The sequence below is a fragment of the Lepisma saccharinum genome, chromosome 4, assembly GCF_977018435.1.
Source record: "Lepisma saccharinum chromosome 4, izLepSacc3.1, whole genome shotgun sequence".
Lineage (NCBI taxonomy): Eukaryota > Metazoa > Arthropoda > Insecta > Zygentoma > Lepismatidae > Lepisma > Lepisma saccharinum.
The window spans coordinates 56,373,382-56,388,577 of record NC_139232.1 but is presented as its reverse complement, the minus strand read 5'-3'; the positions used below and the strand labels follow the sequence as shown (position 1 = coordinate 56,388,577).

At 35.3% G+C, this 15,196-nt stretch overlaps 1 protein-coding gene across 4 annotated transcripts in view; it reads right to left on the bottom strand.

Annotated features, from left to right (window-relative positions):
- Positions 1-15,196, bottom strand: part of Khc (kinesin heavy chain) — a 59,705-nt gene that overhangs the window by 31,202 nt on the left and 13,307 nt on the right. For all 4 annotated transcript variants that reach the window (XM_083120530.1, XM_083120533.1, XM_083120532.1 and 1 more), the window contains exons 4-10: positions 13,674-13,817; positions 13,193-13,317; positions 12,476-12,580; positions 8,423-8,571; positions 8,087-8,224; positions 1,581-1,681; positions 388-584 (exon numbers count right to left, since the gene is read on the bottom strand). In XM_083120530.1, the coding sequence (XP_082976656.1) occupies positions 388-584; positions 1,581-1,681; positions 8,087-8,224; positions 8,423-8,571; positions 12,476-12,580; positions 13,193-13,317; positions 13,674-13,817 (959 nt within the window). The remainder of the gene's footprint in view (positions 1-387; positions 585-1,580; positions 1,682-8,086; positions 8,225-8,422; positions 8,572-12,475; positions 12,581-13,192; positions 13,318-13,673; positions 13,818-15,196) is intronic.

Sequence of the window (15,196 nt, the reverse complement as noted above, 5' to 3'; positions counted from 1 at the left end):
CTGGAATGCCCTCTCTCAATACTCACATTGTAATTTATAAAATATGCTGAAACTCTCACCATTCTAATTTGCACTATTTGAGAGTCAACTAGACCACGCATCTTTCTCAGCATATATAGTATATATTTTTAAAATATCTCTCTCCTTTTGCTATTTTAATTAAGTTAACATTTACAATTAATTCATTCTCAGGCTCTCTTATGAGAATAAATAAACAACTGAATAAAATCCACACAAAATTCTATATCAATGCTTTAAGGTGGAATTGTGAAGAGATTAATTTTTCTGAATTTAGAATATTATCATTCTTTGAAATTAACAGCATTTTTTAAAATAAAAAAAATTACAGAAATGTAATTATGGTTAGTTACAATATCAAAAACCTACTTCTTCCTGCTCCAACATCTGCTCCTTAAGCTTCTCTACCAACTGGCTCTGCTGGTTTATTTCCTCGTCTTTCTCGTCCAGCTGCTGGTACAACCTCTCGCGCTCCTCTTCCAACTTCTGACGCTCTTCATTTGACAGTGATCCAATCATTATGCCGCCACTGGGTGTTGCTGGAACAGGTCCAACGAATACTTCCCCTGGAAAAAGTATATGTGCATACAAAATTGTGCCTAGTTCAGGGTGCTTCTAAATTAGGCCAACTTAACTAATTTTTCTCAGCTTCGAAACAAATTAATTTTCAAGATGTAAACATTCCTGACGCATTCACAAATTAAGACATGCAACCATAATCATTGGTTACACAATTTATTATGAGAAAAGCTCTGTGTGTGCATATGTGTGTGAGTGCAGGAGTTCCAACTGTACTAGCTCTATCATTCAGAAGATTACACTACACTATGTTGAAAAACCAGTAAACAATGTCAACAACAATTGTGGCATGTCTCTACTGCCTAGTCATACATCTAACTGTAAGTTGGAAAGTGTGATTCTAAAGGACAGTTTGATTGGAATGAATCATCATGTGTATTGCAACTCTAGTAAAGGTCTTAATTATCCAGTTTGGCAATTTTTTATTGAAAACATAATGCTAGTAATTTACTTTAAGGGTGTACAACTTGTCATAATTCCCAAGCAATTCTTTGTTCACTCTTCACGCAAACAAATTGGACACTAATAATTACAAGCAAGTGTTTTAATCTATTCATCATAGACTAAAACACAAAATGTATAGTTAATTTTCCAACATGACATTTTCTGAAGTTTGAATTATCCTGTAAGTTATGCAATTCATGGAAAATTGATTAATTCTGCCGTAAATATTTGAGAAGCAAAAATTTACACTTTTATACAAGAATAAACTTAATACCCTAAATGTGCTATTGGAAGGGATATGTTTATTTTGTGTAATAAATGGTTTTTAAACCAAATTTAGGATTATATTCACAAATTCAAAACCAAAATGTCATCTTATATATAGCTTTCGATCCAATTTTTCACGGCTTTAAAACAGAAATTTTATTTTATTTACTGCTTTTGAACCTGAAATTGACTATTTGTACTCTAATTTTGCTTTCTTATTTACACAAAATGTGTGCCTCTTAATCATTAGTAGTAATCACATTTGCACTAACCTTTTTCTACTTCTGGTGGTGGAGCAACGGGCGTGGCTACATCTAATGGTTCTTCGAGGTTCATCTGTTCTTCAAGATTAACCTTTTCACCAGATCGCCACCTATAATTTGCAGAGGAGAAAAAATGAATGTTACAAAGAAAAGTGTAGATACTGTTGTCTGTGAATTAGTGCATAAATGATATCACCTTCGTCTGATGCCAATACTCTACAGATTCACATCGATAACATAACGAATATAACATATACATTCAATTTCAATTATCACATGTCAAACTATCAAAGTTTTACTTTAAAATATTTAATAGAACTGCACATGAGATAATCAGATTATTGAAACAGTTATCACTAAATTAAATTCTACATTAACCTTTAGCTGCAAAATGGTCAAAATTTCGACTGCCACATGTGAACAACTTATTTCGACCAGCAGCGCATGGCAGCAATTAACATGCAATTTCTTTAAAAGCTACACATGATATTTCAGTTAAGTCTTATTTTATCTTTAGTATATATATATGAATGTATGACATACTCGAAATTCAAAATAACATTTATTGTTACTACTATTAACAAGCGAAGTTTGAAAAAGTCCAATGTTTACCTTTGTTACTGCCATATTATGGGATAGATTTCTTAAAGTGGCCATACCTTGTAAACTACAGCATTTATTTGGAAAAAAAAATTCTACAAGCAAGAATGAGTTAAAAGCAACATCCGACAATTGAGGATTCAGCGGGGACACAGGGGCAAATGCCTGATTGTCAAAATTTGCCTGACCACATGTTAGCACTCTGCAGCAATTAACATGCCATATCTTGAAAACTATACACTATATTTCAGTTCTGTCTTTTTTGTTCATTAGCTTACGTCTAAAGGTATGATACAGTGGATTATACCGGTCCATAGGGTCGAATCTAGAAGCGAAATTCCAGACATTGTCCTGAAGCTGGCAACACTGCTGCTTTATATAATGTTCTTACTTTTTTAATCAAGAAGTAAGTCTGATTTCAACGAAACTTTGCACGGTTGTACGAATGCACCACCGCTACATACTAAATATTTTTTCATTTCATTTGTGAAGTCTGTTTTAGGATTAAAGCCAAATGTGTAGTAATTGTTTTCCCTTACATATATGTATTTCTTTGTAGCAATGCAATACATGCACGTTAGGTTCTGTATTTGCAATGTAAACAATGAATTTCAACAACCGCATGTGCCCAATTGTAGTTGTACCTTTTCACACCAGACAAAATTTGATTTGAATTTACACATCTAGATAGCAGTGGGATCGAATTCCTTGTGTAAGCATTACCAACATACGATTGCTCCGTGCCGAAGGTTATTTTCGGATTGAAAAACCCGATGTTGGTTTATGACTGGAGATTAACTCCCGACTGGATGGCTAACCAAAAAGTTGACAGACATTGTAAAAACTGACCCTTAAGGGGCAAACTTTCTTCTTCTTCTTCTTCGTTTAACACTTATTACTGGGAGGCACAATGTATGAATTTTACCTCCACTAAAAGCCCTATCTTTAAGGAAAGAAAATAAAATCCATCTGTCTACGACAATTCGTTCCTGATATGATTTTATTTGTACTTTACAGCAAGTTTGAAAAGCATGCGCTTGAAAATGTGCCGGCGTGAACGAGAATACAAGCATCTCAAGTTCCAGCTAGCATGCTCATACTATCCAGAATGGACCCACAGTCTAAAGTGGACCACTGTGCTATATGCCTCCAATGGAAATGAAACCAAAGATTCCTTGAAACATCAGTAATTTCATTTGAATGGATACTTTTCAATGCTGATAACTTATACAGATAATGTATTAGTAAGAGTTAAACTGTAATATGAATTCTATCTCGGATATTGTTCCTACAGGTGTATCAACTGTACCAGTACGTACCACACTTCCGGAGGAGCAATACATTTGAATCTTCATCTTTCACATATAGTACAGCAATTTTAACCTTCCTATAGACACCTACTTTTATACTTTTAACATCGTACATGTAAGTGCTCCAGTTTTAAAAGTTATCCCAAAGACAAAAAGTGAACTTTACGAAACAGAATAGGCTAAAGCTGAGTCGATACAGATACCTATCGGTAGAAATTTTCTCACCGATACCTTCGATACAGTTGTTTTTGAGTCACTAGAATCAAGGCCAAGAGCAACATTTGTCCTTTTCAAAAGTTTGTTTCACCCCCTCCTTGTGCTAGATTGGAAGAAGATTCGCATGTAGTTTTTCGGAGAATTACTGAACAAACCTCACCCTCCTGGAAAGCAGATGATTTGACAAGAACAAAGGCATGGGTAATGGGAAAAGTGCACCCAAACTTCTTGAAGGCATGTAACTACCTGGTAAAGACTGTGGAAATAAAAGAAATCAATCATTTCCAATTCCTGATTGCAAACTCGTGGGGTAATAAATGTGGACATTTTTAAAACCAGCATTACTACCATGCTGAGCTGTTTCAGGACCAGAAGATTGCAGAGTTCTTGGGAAAGATTGGGAAGGTCGCTGTGGAATTTGTTTTGTTTTTCCTATATTCAAGTGGGAAGGGAGGGTTATGGATTCAAGAATTTCTTCTTGTACTCCTTCCTTCTGTGTAAGTCTCTTATGTGACTGTTGCTATCAGCCAATACTGCAATGACGTTTTCTTGTTGCAAATGACAAGAGAATGATGGACAACACAGCATAAACAGTTTTTCTTGTATGTACGCATTGCTTGCATTATAGAATTATTTTCCTGTACAGTCAACTCTCGATTCAACGACCTTTCACAGTTCCCGGGAAAAGGGTCGTTATTTCGAAGGGGTCGTTATTGGAATTTGCCCCAATTTTCTGCTTAAACGGAGCTCAAACGGACACAAAGATGCATAGGAGATGGTAACACCATTTATCCTGGTAGTTATACAACCTGTTATGCACAGGACGCGTGTTGCGAGAAGGAAAATAGAACATGAAAACCTTTTCACAAAAAATAATGTTACATTATTTCAATTGTGCACAGTCGTTGCTTTTCCAGGAAATTCTTACAATTATAGTTTACGAGAAACCCATTTGCACCGAGACCTATGGAAAGGAAAACAATCTCTCGCTTATTGCTAGAGAAACTCGATGAATCTTGACACCAGTTACACTGGCGCTAGCAAAAGTCGGGAGACAATCGGGCAGAATGAATGTTGGATTATATGGGTCTACTGGAGCATTGTCTGTTACAAGATTAACTGGTAAGATTAGATCTCTTGGGAGAAACAACACAACCTTTCTAGGCACCAGACAAAAAAAAAAAAAGGCGGGGCTGTAATTTTTGTTCTGGTTCGGCTATGTAAAATACATCGCAAAAAAAAACACGTTTTCTTTGCTTCAACCAACTTCATTCACACTCCCCCTTCCCCATTCAAGGGAGCAGTCCAAACTCCTTCCTTGACTTGCATTGTAATACAGTGTGAAAAAGGAAATGCTCAACTTGCGATCTGTCTTCACCCAATGCGTATTCTAGGACACTAGGACACGTCATTAAACAGCGTCCCAGTCGAAAGTAATTTAGGTTTGGAATTGAATTTCACTTTAAACTGTATATTTAGTCCCGATTAGCCCATCAGCATAAAATGAACTGAAAACAAGCTTTATGAAACTGCGCACTTTTACATATCAAAATGGTAGATCGTTATTTACTCTCACGTTAATCGATGATTTAATGTTGGATTTAGGAGTATTCTCGATGTCAAACACCCAGTCCTCCAAAAGTTTTCCCCTTGAATAATGTCTTTTTAATCGATCTCCGGCCGGTTCTGAAGAAAAGCGGATGCGAATTAAATTTACAGTTTTGCTTATCAGAAGGCCAGAACATGAAGTTATTTTAACTCTTGTTTTTCTGGAGATCGAATTTCCTTATTGTCAAATGAATACAGCTTTGCGAGATTCAAAACAATAACTTTTTCCTTCGCGCTGGATGAGTCATCGCTGTTATCGGCAAGCAAGAGCTTTGAAGACGCTAGACAAAACACTGGCGCCAGCTGCATCGTAAAAACAAGGAGACCGGCTGGAAGTTCGAGCAACAGGTGGCGGAAGAGAAAAATCCCAGCATTTTAAAGATAACGCAACTGTCGAAGACTGAACATTTAACAGCAGTGTAAAGAAGAAAGAAATGTCCCTTGCTTTATGTTTTACCATGCAACAGACAATAATACGGGTAAAATTTCCTATGCAGACAACAGCATAAAAAAAGACCTGAATTCTGCAATTATCAACATTGCCGTGCACACCAGTGGCTGAGAATAAGCTGGGAAAAGGGGGAGGGTTAATTTTTTTATTCTGTTTTTGTTAGTTTTCAAGAATATATCCAGAACTGGTTGCTCCATTTTAGACGTCAAAGGAAGAGGGGTGGGTCCACTTCCACCCTCGCCTGTAATCAGCCCGTGTGCGCACACGAGCAAGAAAATCGCCCCTCCCCCCCTTTGCTGACAGGAAAAAAGGGACAAGTCAGTCAGCCAACGGAACACTTTTTTGGCAGATATTACGACACAATTAGGAAAACTTATGAAGCGGGAAACGGGAGTTATGATGCACGTAAGATCGAAGTAAACTTTTGTGGAAACCTGGATGACAACGCATTAAGCGGGTTGACGATCTTTAGTTCGCCTATGTGGCTTTGATTATCTCTAACAGTTTCGCGTTTTTATGAAGTGTTGTAGGGAACAAAGAACACGTTTTGAATGAAAGCGGTTACTGGAAGTTGTCGGATACAAGGCAGAGAGTTGCTCACTCGCGGGAAATCTAGGTCAGAGCTGGACAGATGGGCCAGACTTCCAGGTGCCATGCATCTGTATTTTGGAACATTCCTGCGATCTTATCTCTCAAGGACCAAGGTGATGTATTTATCGATGAAAGAGCTTGACCCTCCATACACATTGGCAAAGACTGCAAGTCCAGCTGTCATATCGGGCTGCTCCCCCCCCCCCCCCACCTCACCTGCGAGTTTTCAGCATCTCTCAGGACAAGGAAACAAGTCAAGGTCGATTTAAAATAACATCCAAGCACATTCGATCTTCTCTTCTCGCGTATCCAAGAGAAAGCGGGGCAAAACAAGCCTGGCGCGTTGAGTAGCGGCTGTCGGGTGCGGGGTAACATTCGTGCGCTTGAGGAGGGGGGGGGGGGGCAGAGGTCAAGTGCTATTGGATATCACTCAAGCATGGTGTGGTGGTGTCTATTTTTAGTTCAGACCCAATTGTGAGCGGTAGAGCGCTCGTAAAGGGAATGAGTGGAGGAAAAAACAACGCATTTTTCGGCCGATTTCCTTCAATTTTTCAACTTTTTTTTCCAAATGTTTCTAATTTTTTCTAAATTTTTCACGGTTCCCGGGAAAAGGGTCGTTACTTCGAGAGGGTCGTTATACCCGGGGTCGTAGAATCGAGAGTTGACTGTAGTTTACAGTTATTAAAAAAAATCTGAAATAAAAATAAAACAGACTGCTTTTTTTCACAGTTAAGTTGCTATATTACAACAATGTAACATTGACAACATCCATTATAAAAAATTACTAACCATTGTTATAACTGTATCTTTAGTCAAAATGAAAATAAATGTCTGATGAAAGGAGCGTGTGTTCTCCTGAAACGTCACAAAGAAAAACTGTTTTCTTATGCTTGTAATAACCGTAAACTACAGGAAAATAATTCAGCATAAACAGGCATTATTTTAACAACTGTATTTGCATATATTTTATGTTGCTTTTCTCCCTCTCCAGGTTAACCCAAACGACAAGAATAAATAATGTGTACATGAAACTGAAGAAGTCAAACAATCTACTGATTTTTTCTTTGTGCATGTAACTGCAACACGTTAAAAAGTCTTCTCAAAACCCTCTTTCCTTGCACCCTCTGGGTCCACAGAGAAGTTCACATAAAAAATACCAAATGCCGCAAGACATTTTAAATTGAATTGTTATTTTAAGTCCACTTCATGCACAGAATGGCTAATCAGGACTGGCCCAACAGTTTAAAGTGGGATTCGAACCACTGTGCCTCCACAGGCTATCAAACCTGGGACCTCTTGATTACAAGGTGCTGCCACTGCGCCAATGGGGAGGCCAAGACATTTTAAAGTATTGTAATGCTACATGAGAATAATTTGGAAGTCATTTAATGCTGTTAAAGGATTGTGATGTGATGAGTTAGTATGACACTGTAACTAGCCTTTATTATTTTAAAATCAAATTTTACAAATACTGGTATCGGTGAGAGTATCAGCTCAGCCCTAGGATAAGCACCTTACTACATTCCAAAAAATATAAGCCTAAGAACTCATTTCTACACAAGACTTTGAATTCCCATCACAAATGATTCTAAGGAATAATTCTGATATGCAGGACGATCCAAAACTTTATCCCACTTCTTGTGTACATTAATTTGGATAACCCTGTACATCACTTGCTCAACCACAATAGCATGACTATACTCTATTGTAAGATGCACTTCTGAAAGTGCGATACATACCTATTTAATTCAGATTCCATTTTCTCAAGTTTTCCTTTCAAACGAGCTACCTTTTCCTTCTCTTTCTCATACCGGCGTTTCCACTCCTCAGCAGTCAGCTCCTCATTCACGGTTACAACATTCTTGATGGTCTTTGCCCTGAAATATTAAAATTACAATTTAAGATTTCAATCAAATATTTGAAAATCTACAATACACTACACAAATATATTAAGCTCTGATTTTTTTAAAAAAAGTTGCAATATGTTGTTAAAATCTGAGATGATTGTGAAAACATTGGTTGTATACACAAAATTTTTAAGTGATATAAAAAAAATGAAATGCATCTTTCCATACCTCTTTCCAAACTCTAATGTGGATTTTGTCTCAGACTCATTAAAGGATGCAGGTGAACAACAAATTATAATTGTTGTCCTTGCATTACCACCAAGTGATTCTTGAAGTATACGGGTAAGTTTGGAGTCACGATATGGAATGTGAGTTTTCTGGAAAAAAGCAGAATGATGTGAACTACAAAATTCTATAACAATCACTAATTTTGTAAAAATATACATTTCCCTTACATCATTACTTCACACTCAATTTGTGTTCAGTATTCCATGACAAAGAATCATACAGACAGTCTCATATTTTTTGCAAGTAACTACAGCACTTACTTTATACATTTTTTCAAACACAATAAAAACACTTAATATAGTGGAACTCCAATTTTATGTTATCAGATTTTACATTCAATTCCGTCCCAACATAGAAATAACAAAACTACAGTCATGTATCATTTCAGTTAAAATAGATACTGTGAATCTTGCCCAAGTAACTAAAATGATTCATGACTAGTTTTGTTATTTCTATGTTGGGACGGAATTGAATGCAAAATCTGATATTTATATTAGGACCATGCTGATACTATGGATTGGTTGGCATTCAACTACAGATACCAGCCAATAATTTTCCAGAGCATGGGTGTCTCGCACTGCAAATATACTGGAAATTATGCAAAATTCACAATTGTACATTTATTTTGCACCAATATCTTGTGGAAAATTTCTTAGTAAATGAGTTATTTTAGTATTGTGGTAACCTTACACTCAAAGTTATGTACAGTTCAAATGCTTGTAAATATTCCAAACAAATTTAAATTGTTTCAATGTTTGAGTATAGGCATCTGTAATCTGTAAGGCCAGTGGTTCCCAAAGTGTGCAGCATGGCACCGTGACTGTCTTACAGTGAAATGTTCCAATATTTTCACTGAAGTGACACTTACTACATGGTAGATACGATTTTTTGATTTTGAAATTCCCTGACTTTTCCAGGTTTTCCAGACCAGAAATGAATTTTTTCCAGACAAGTTTGTAGTCATGATTTTTGCTTTTGAACCTCATGTTTTTCAATTAAATATGCAGGCACGTTAATTATTATGAATATGAATATACACAGTTATTAGCTGAAAATTTACCAAGTGATTAATACAATGCTATTCAATGAAAAAATAAATAACTATTGTACTTCCCCCATTTTCACTAAGTCATTACAATTAAGGTGGGTGTAAAAAAATCAATAAAAAATATGTGGCATATATCAAAGCTTTACAATGTAACCTGTATACAACCTCAATTATATCAATACAAATGAGAAACAACAGAAAATTAGGTCATGTATGCAATAAGGTTAATGATTATATTTTTTAATTTATTGAAAATATTACATATTTCGGAAATTCAGAATGTGACCAACTATACACCTAAAAAAATATATACGTGGGCCATACTTTGGAATCAAATATCTCCATTATTTGAGTTTTCCACATGCTGGAACGAATTTTATATTACGGAACACATCGAAATCTGTCTATTAAAAAAATTAACATAATTCTCAATGGGGTACAGTGGGTCAACGGTTCCTCCAAAATCCCGCATTCCAACCCATGTTTGGTAACCATTCCGAATGTTTTAAGATTCTTTTCAAATTTTCCTAGCAGGAAGACTAATTATCATAGAATATTGGCAATCATTGTGACACGAAATTTGAACCTTCCTTAAAATAACGAGCACTGTTTGGATTCGAAAAAAAGTTACTTATGTTGAAAAAAACAACTTTAAAATGATCTTGCGCAAGCATACACGTTTCCCATGGACAAGGTATTCTCCGGTTGACAAGCAACAGTAAGTATCGTAAACTAGTGGGAATGAATGTAGAAATAAATCAGAACCTTAGTAGAGTGCATTCAGGGTCTTTATTTTAATTCTAAGACAACCAAACCTGACCTTCCTAAACTAACCACAAAAGCATATATTGACAAAATCTTAAGTAATCGCTAAAACTCTGCAGTATGTGTTAACAGACATAAATCTAAATCGAACCATGTAAAAGTTGCATTTGTAACACGATGAAATCATAATAAAACAAAAGGAACTTGGGCCCATTTTCACCACTTTTCAGCATAATTCCATTCTACACGCAAAAAATACGTAAAATTACTATCGGCATCAAACCAACATTCCTAACCTAACAACGATGTGTGACCAGCGTACGTTTAATTCCTCTATTTCGCACCAGTTTATAAAAAATAAATTTGTTCTACATGCACAACACATGTGCATATTCGAATAATGACATCACTGATACTGCATAAAATCATTAATTTCTCGGGTGTAACACATCTCTGCAATCTAAAAACTATGACAACGAGCAAATGAACTAGTTGATCAGGTTGCTTCTGAATGTGTCGCAAACGAAGGACTCAAATTCACAGAATGGGTTCATGGGGGAAACGAAGTAGTGAGTCCCTTTGCTTTAACTCCGCATCCGCACCCGTCCAGTGTGACATCAACCACAGCCAGTTACGTGAAATTCTGCTCTTCAAGGCAGAAAGTATTACACTGTCTTTGGTTCAAGGAGTATACAGTTATTGCAGATCCAAAACCAATGAACTGTCCGAAAACTAACCTGCTCCACTTCACGTATCAAAAGAGAACAGGTTCTGAACGGGTGTGTTCTTGAAGAAAGGAAATTTCCTCACCACACACACAGCTAAAGCAACATTTCTTTCAGCAAGAAATTACGAGGATGGCTGGTGCGTAGGTTTTGTCTTGAGTATCTTGTTCTCTAAGGTAAAATCTCATGCCTCTCCAAATTCTAGTGTTGGAACAGGTTCACAAGAACGAGTTGCAAAATGAACGGACGGGTGTAACGAATCCAAGAACCTAGATCCGAGAGTGAATAAATATAGAATCGAAATGCGAAGGAACCATAATTTTGTACGTAACAGACTAGAAGTCATAATGACGAGAGGAACAAGTTTCTGAATTGAAATTGGGGGGACTGGAATCACAAGAACCGAATTCGGAAGTGGAAATGAACAGTTTGTTATTTTGTAACTGGTTCTCCTGCAACTCAAAAATGCACGTAAATTCCAGAAAATATGAAAAATTCCCTGACTTTTCCCAGTTTTCCAGTAACGTAGCAACCCTGTAGTAGACATGATATGATTGTTCCAAATGTGTTTATTTTTTAACTTAAGGCAAGCAACCTAACCACAGTAACGGAGCATTGCAAGTGTTAGATAGGCCTACATTCTGACCGTGAAACCAAAAAGTTCTGCTATTGGTATTTATTCAAAGTGACACTGGCTCAACTCTCAACCGACGCAGCAAATGTTCTTAGATCTTTGAGAAGTGCAGACCTTTTACACCATTTCTGAAGAAGTTTTTACACTATCCTTAGCTTTCTTAACATGTTGTGTTTGTCCTGTGGAGGTCCATTTACAATTTGCACTTTTAACCTGTCTCAAGGGGATCTTTACACCTCTTTTTAACTTTAACGTATGGGCTTTTAGAAGGGTGCAAAATGGCCATACATGCCAAACCCAAAAATTTTATAAGCCAATCAATCAATCAATTCATATTTCCAAGCCACAAAGTGAAGAAAAAATTATATAAACCTAGATATTGAATCCTCTACTTTTGAACTCCCATTTCCTCCAAGTGGAGAGGAAGAAAAATATAAACTTACGTAGTATTAAAAAGGCACTGTCGCTCATGTAGCAGACACAAGCACACTTTTCATAAAATAGTGGTCATTCGTCACAAAATTCACATCTACCATAAAATATGGACACAGAATGAATGAAAAATTGTGGATACACATTCCATCAAGTATTGGTTGGCAATCAAAAACAAATCTCAACTAGATACAATCGCCAATACATCAATTTTAATTATTTAGGGTTTAATAGCAAGTGTCAAAATTCAATACAACTATAACACCAGGTGCAATCCATTTATATTTGAAGATCTTTTTGTTCCAGCAGCTCAAAATTATCTCTCGTCTGTTCTATGATTATTTGAGTATAAATTGTGTATATCTTAATAAAAAACTGCTCATACTTACATTGCCATCCGCCAACGCTGATATTACATTGCCTAAAGCTGAAAGCGATTTGTTGATATTTTTGGCCTCATCAAGCACAGTTCCCTCTGCACCGGTCTTGCTAACCTTTGGGGGGAAAAAAATATGTATTGTAATGGCAATAATAATTGGAAAGGTTTGCAAATTTTGTTACTCAAGTTATGGGCTCATGCTTTATTTTAAACATAGTAATACACAGAAATTAGCAATGGAATAGAAATAATTTACCTCAGTTCAAAATCTTGTATCTTGACCTAAAAATACCTTAGAGAACATTCATTACTGAAAACTGCCCAAAAAATAATAATAATTGTGTTCTACCCCTGAATATGTTAAGAGAGTAGTGTGTTAAGAACAACTGACCTGTAGGAAGATATTTTGGACCAATTGAGAAATATTACATTAAAACCAAATATACCAATCTCACATGTAAAAATTAGCTATTTACTGTTTCACATATGGCTTCAGGTGTAAGCTGTGCTTAAATTAAGAAAGAAGAAAGTATATTACAGCAGTGGAAATATCTACGTGTATACATATTTTAATTCACTGTTCAGAAAGTCAAGTATTTGTAACAGCGGAATTTAATAAAGGCACTCACTTTACAATAACTTTGATAATAATAAGTAACTAATTTTTCAATGATATCACTAATAATGATTCAAGTTCGTTTGCTAAGATAATTATGTAAAAACTTACCTTTTCACTACCAGCTAAATCTACCAAGTATAGTTTCCCTGACAGTTTCTTTTGATTTTCCAGATTTTCCTGTTTCACGTTAATCAGAAAAACACTATGGCTACGGGAACTGTGTTCATTCATGTCTAGAAATGAAAACAGAAAAATACATTGTAAAAAGGCACTCAAATAATAATGACACATACTGTCGTTATTAGAAACTGGATTTATAAATTTATTTTACAAAAAAAAGGAACAGTTTTATATTCAGAAGAATAAAAAAGATTGTAGAACTGACAAAATAATTTGAAATTTTAATAAATTTTCAATGAATCCACTCTAACCCCCCCCCCCCACCAAAAAAAAAAAATGCTGCCCAATGTACGTTTTATGAATTTTGTTTATGATCTGCATGTCAAAATGATTAGAAAAAAAATTCATATTCAATGTTTCAGACAAACAAGTTAGTATATATATATATAATAAACACAGTGATACTTACTAGTTACTGCAATATGCCTATTTGCTTTCCCCTCCTCGATAACTTCAAACACCTCTTCCGGACTGGAGACAAACCTTTCGGTAGCACCTTTCACAAATGGAACTCTGTTTTTGTCCTCATGCACACTAAGATTCACCTTAGATACTGAAATTAAGAACAAAGAACATTGTTAAAGCCATATGGTAATGATGTCCAAATGATGCAAAATCAATAAAAGCATGGATTTTATATTCTTGATTTTGGTGGTGTAATATTTGATTAGCTGGGGAAAAAAAATCTAGTGCATTAATTGGTACAGCTGATTATATAGTTTGATAAAATTAGTTTAATGCACTGAAATTGAGATTTATTATTTTTTATAAGGAAGGATGAATTTTACACTACACCAGTATAGTGAAAACATACATAATCGTAAAATTTGCAAAAATGTTCATAGAAGGATGAAACAATATGATGTTACAACATACAGACAACAATGTACTACAAATATAGAATTTATGAGAAGAAACTAAATATTTCCTTTTAATTTATATATACATATGTCAATAACAAATCTGAAAATGAAGGACCAACAAGATTATCATGGTAAAGTTAATAAATTCATAAGTTGACAGGTGGAAAAGAATGCGTAAAATCAAAATATTTATTTGTAAGCTGGATTCAAATTTTACATCTAGAAATTACTGCCAATGAATGTATGCAAACATTGTGCAGTCATAATTCAGGTGTGTATTTGTCATCAGAACTATAACTTATTTTTGTCCATCACTGTACATCATTACTGTAATAAACAAGTTGGAGTTATATTTACTGCAATATGTCTCATGGTACTAATCAGAACCTAGCAGTAAACTAACCATTATAGCTTATTTTTCAACTTATTAATGAGAAATTATAATGTTATAAATTAGTCCTTTATAAAGATTTTATTGCACCGTGTAGTTTCCTAAATAGCTTATCATGATAACAATGCATCATCAAATTCACATCTAGCTGGTATCTCAATTGACAAGCCTACATTAAACTTCATCCAGTGTTCCCGTTCAGCAGACTACCCAACAACATCAAATACAATTTTTGGAAATCAGGCAAATTTTAGAAGCCTGTTGTGTAAAAACTCTTAAGTCACGTTGTGTAATAACTCTTAGTTCATGCAATTTAATTTGTTATCTTCTCTTGAGTACATTCCAATGTAAAACAGCTAATGGTGTATTTGGAATTCTGTGATATTCCAAGATATGGCTATGCCATAGGCTAGCACTGACCAATACATTAAATAGCAAATTGTACAAGAACATGGTACCAAGATATCAATTTATTCCAATATGCTACGCTACACTGATCATTGTCCCTACAGCCAGACACACATCAGAGCCAGATAATTCATTATACATTTTGTTACTACACTCTGTGGCAAAAAAGAATAACCCCCTAGTGATAAAATCTAATATTTTCTTTCAAGTAGGGGAATAAGAAGTAAGAAACAGGGGTAATAAGAAACTTATTTTTTATTCTCATTATTT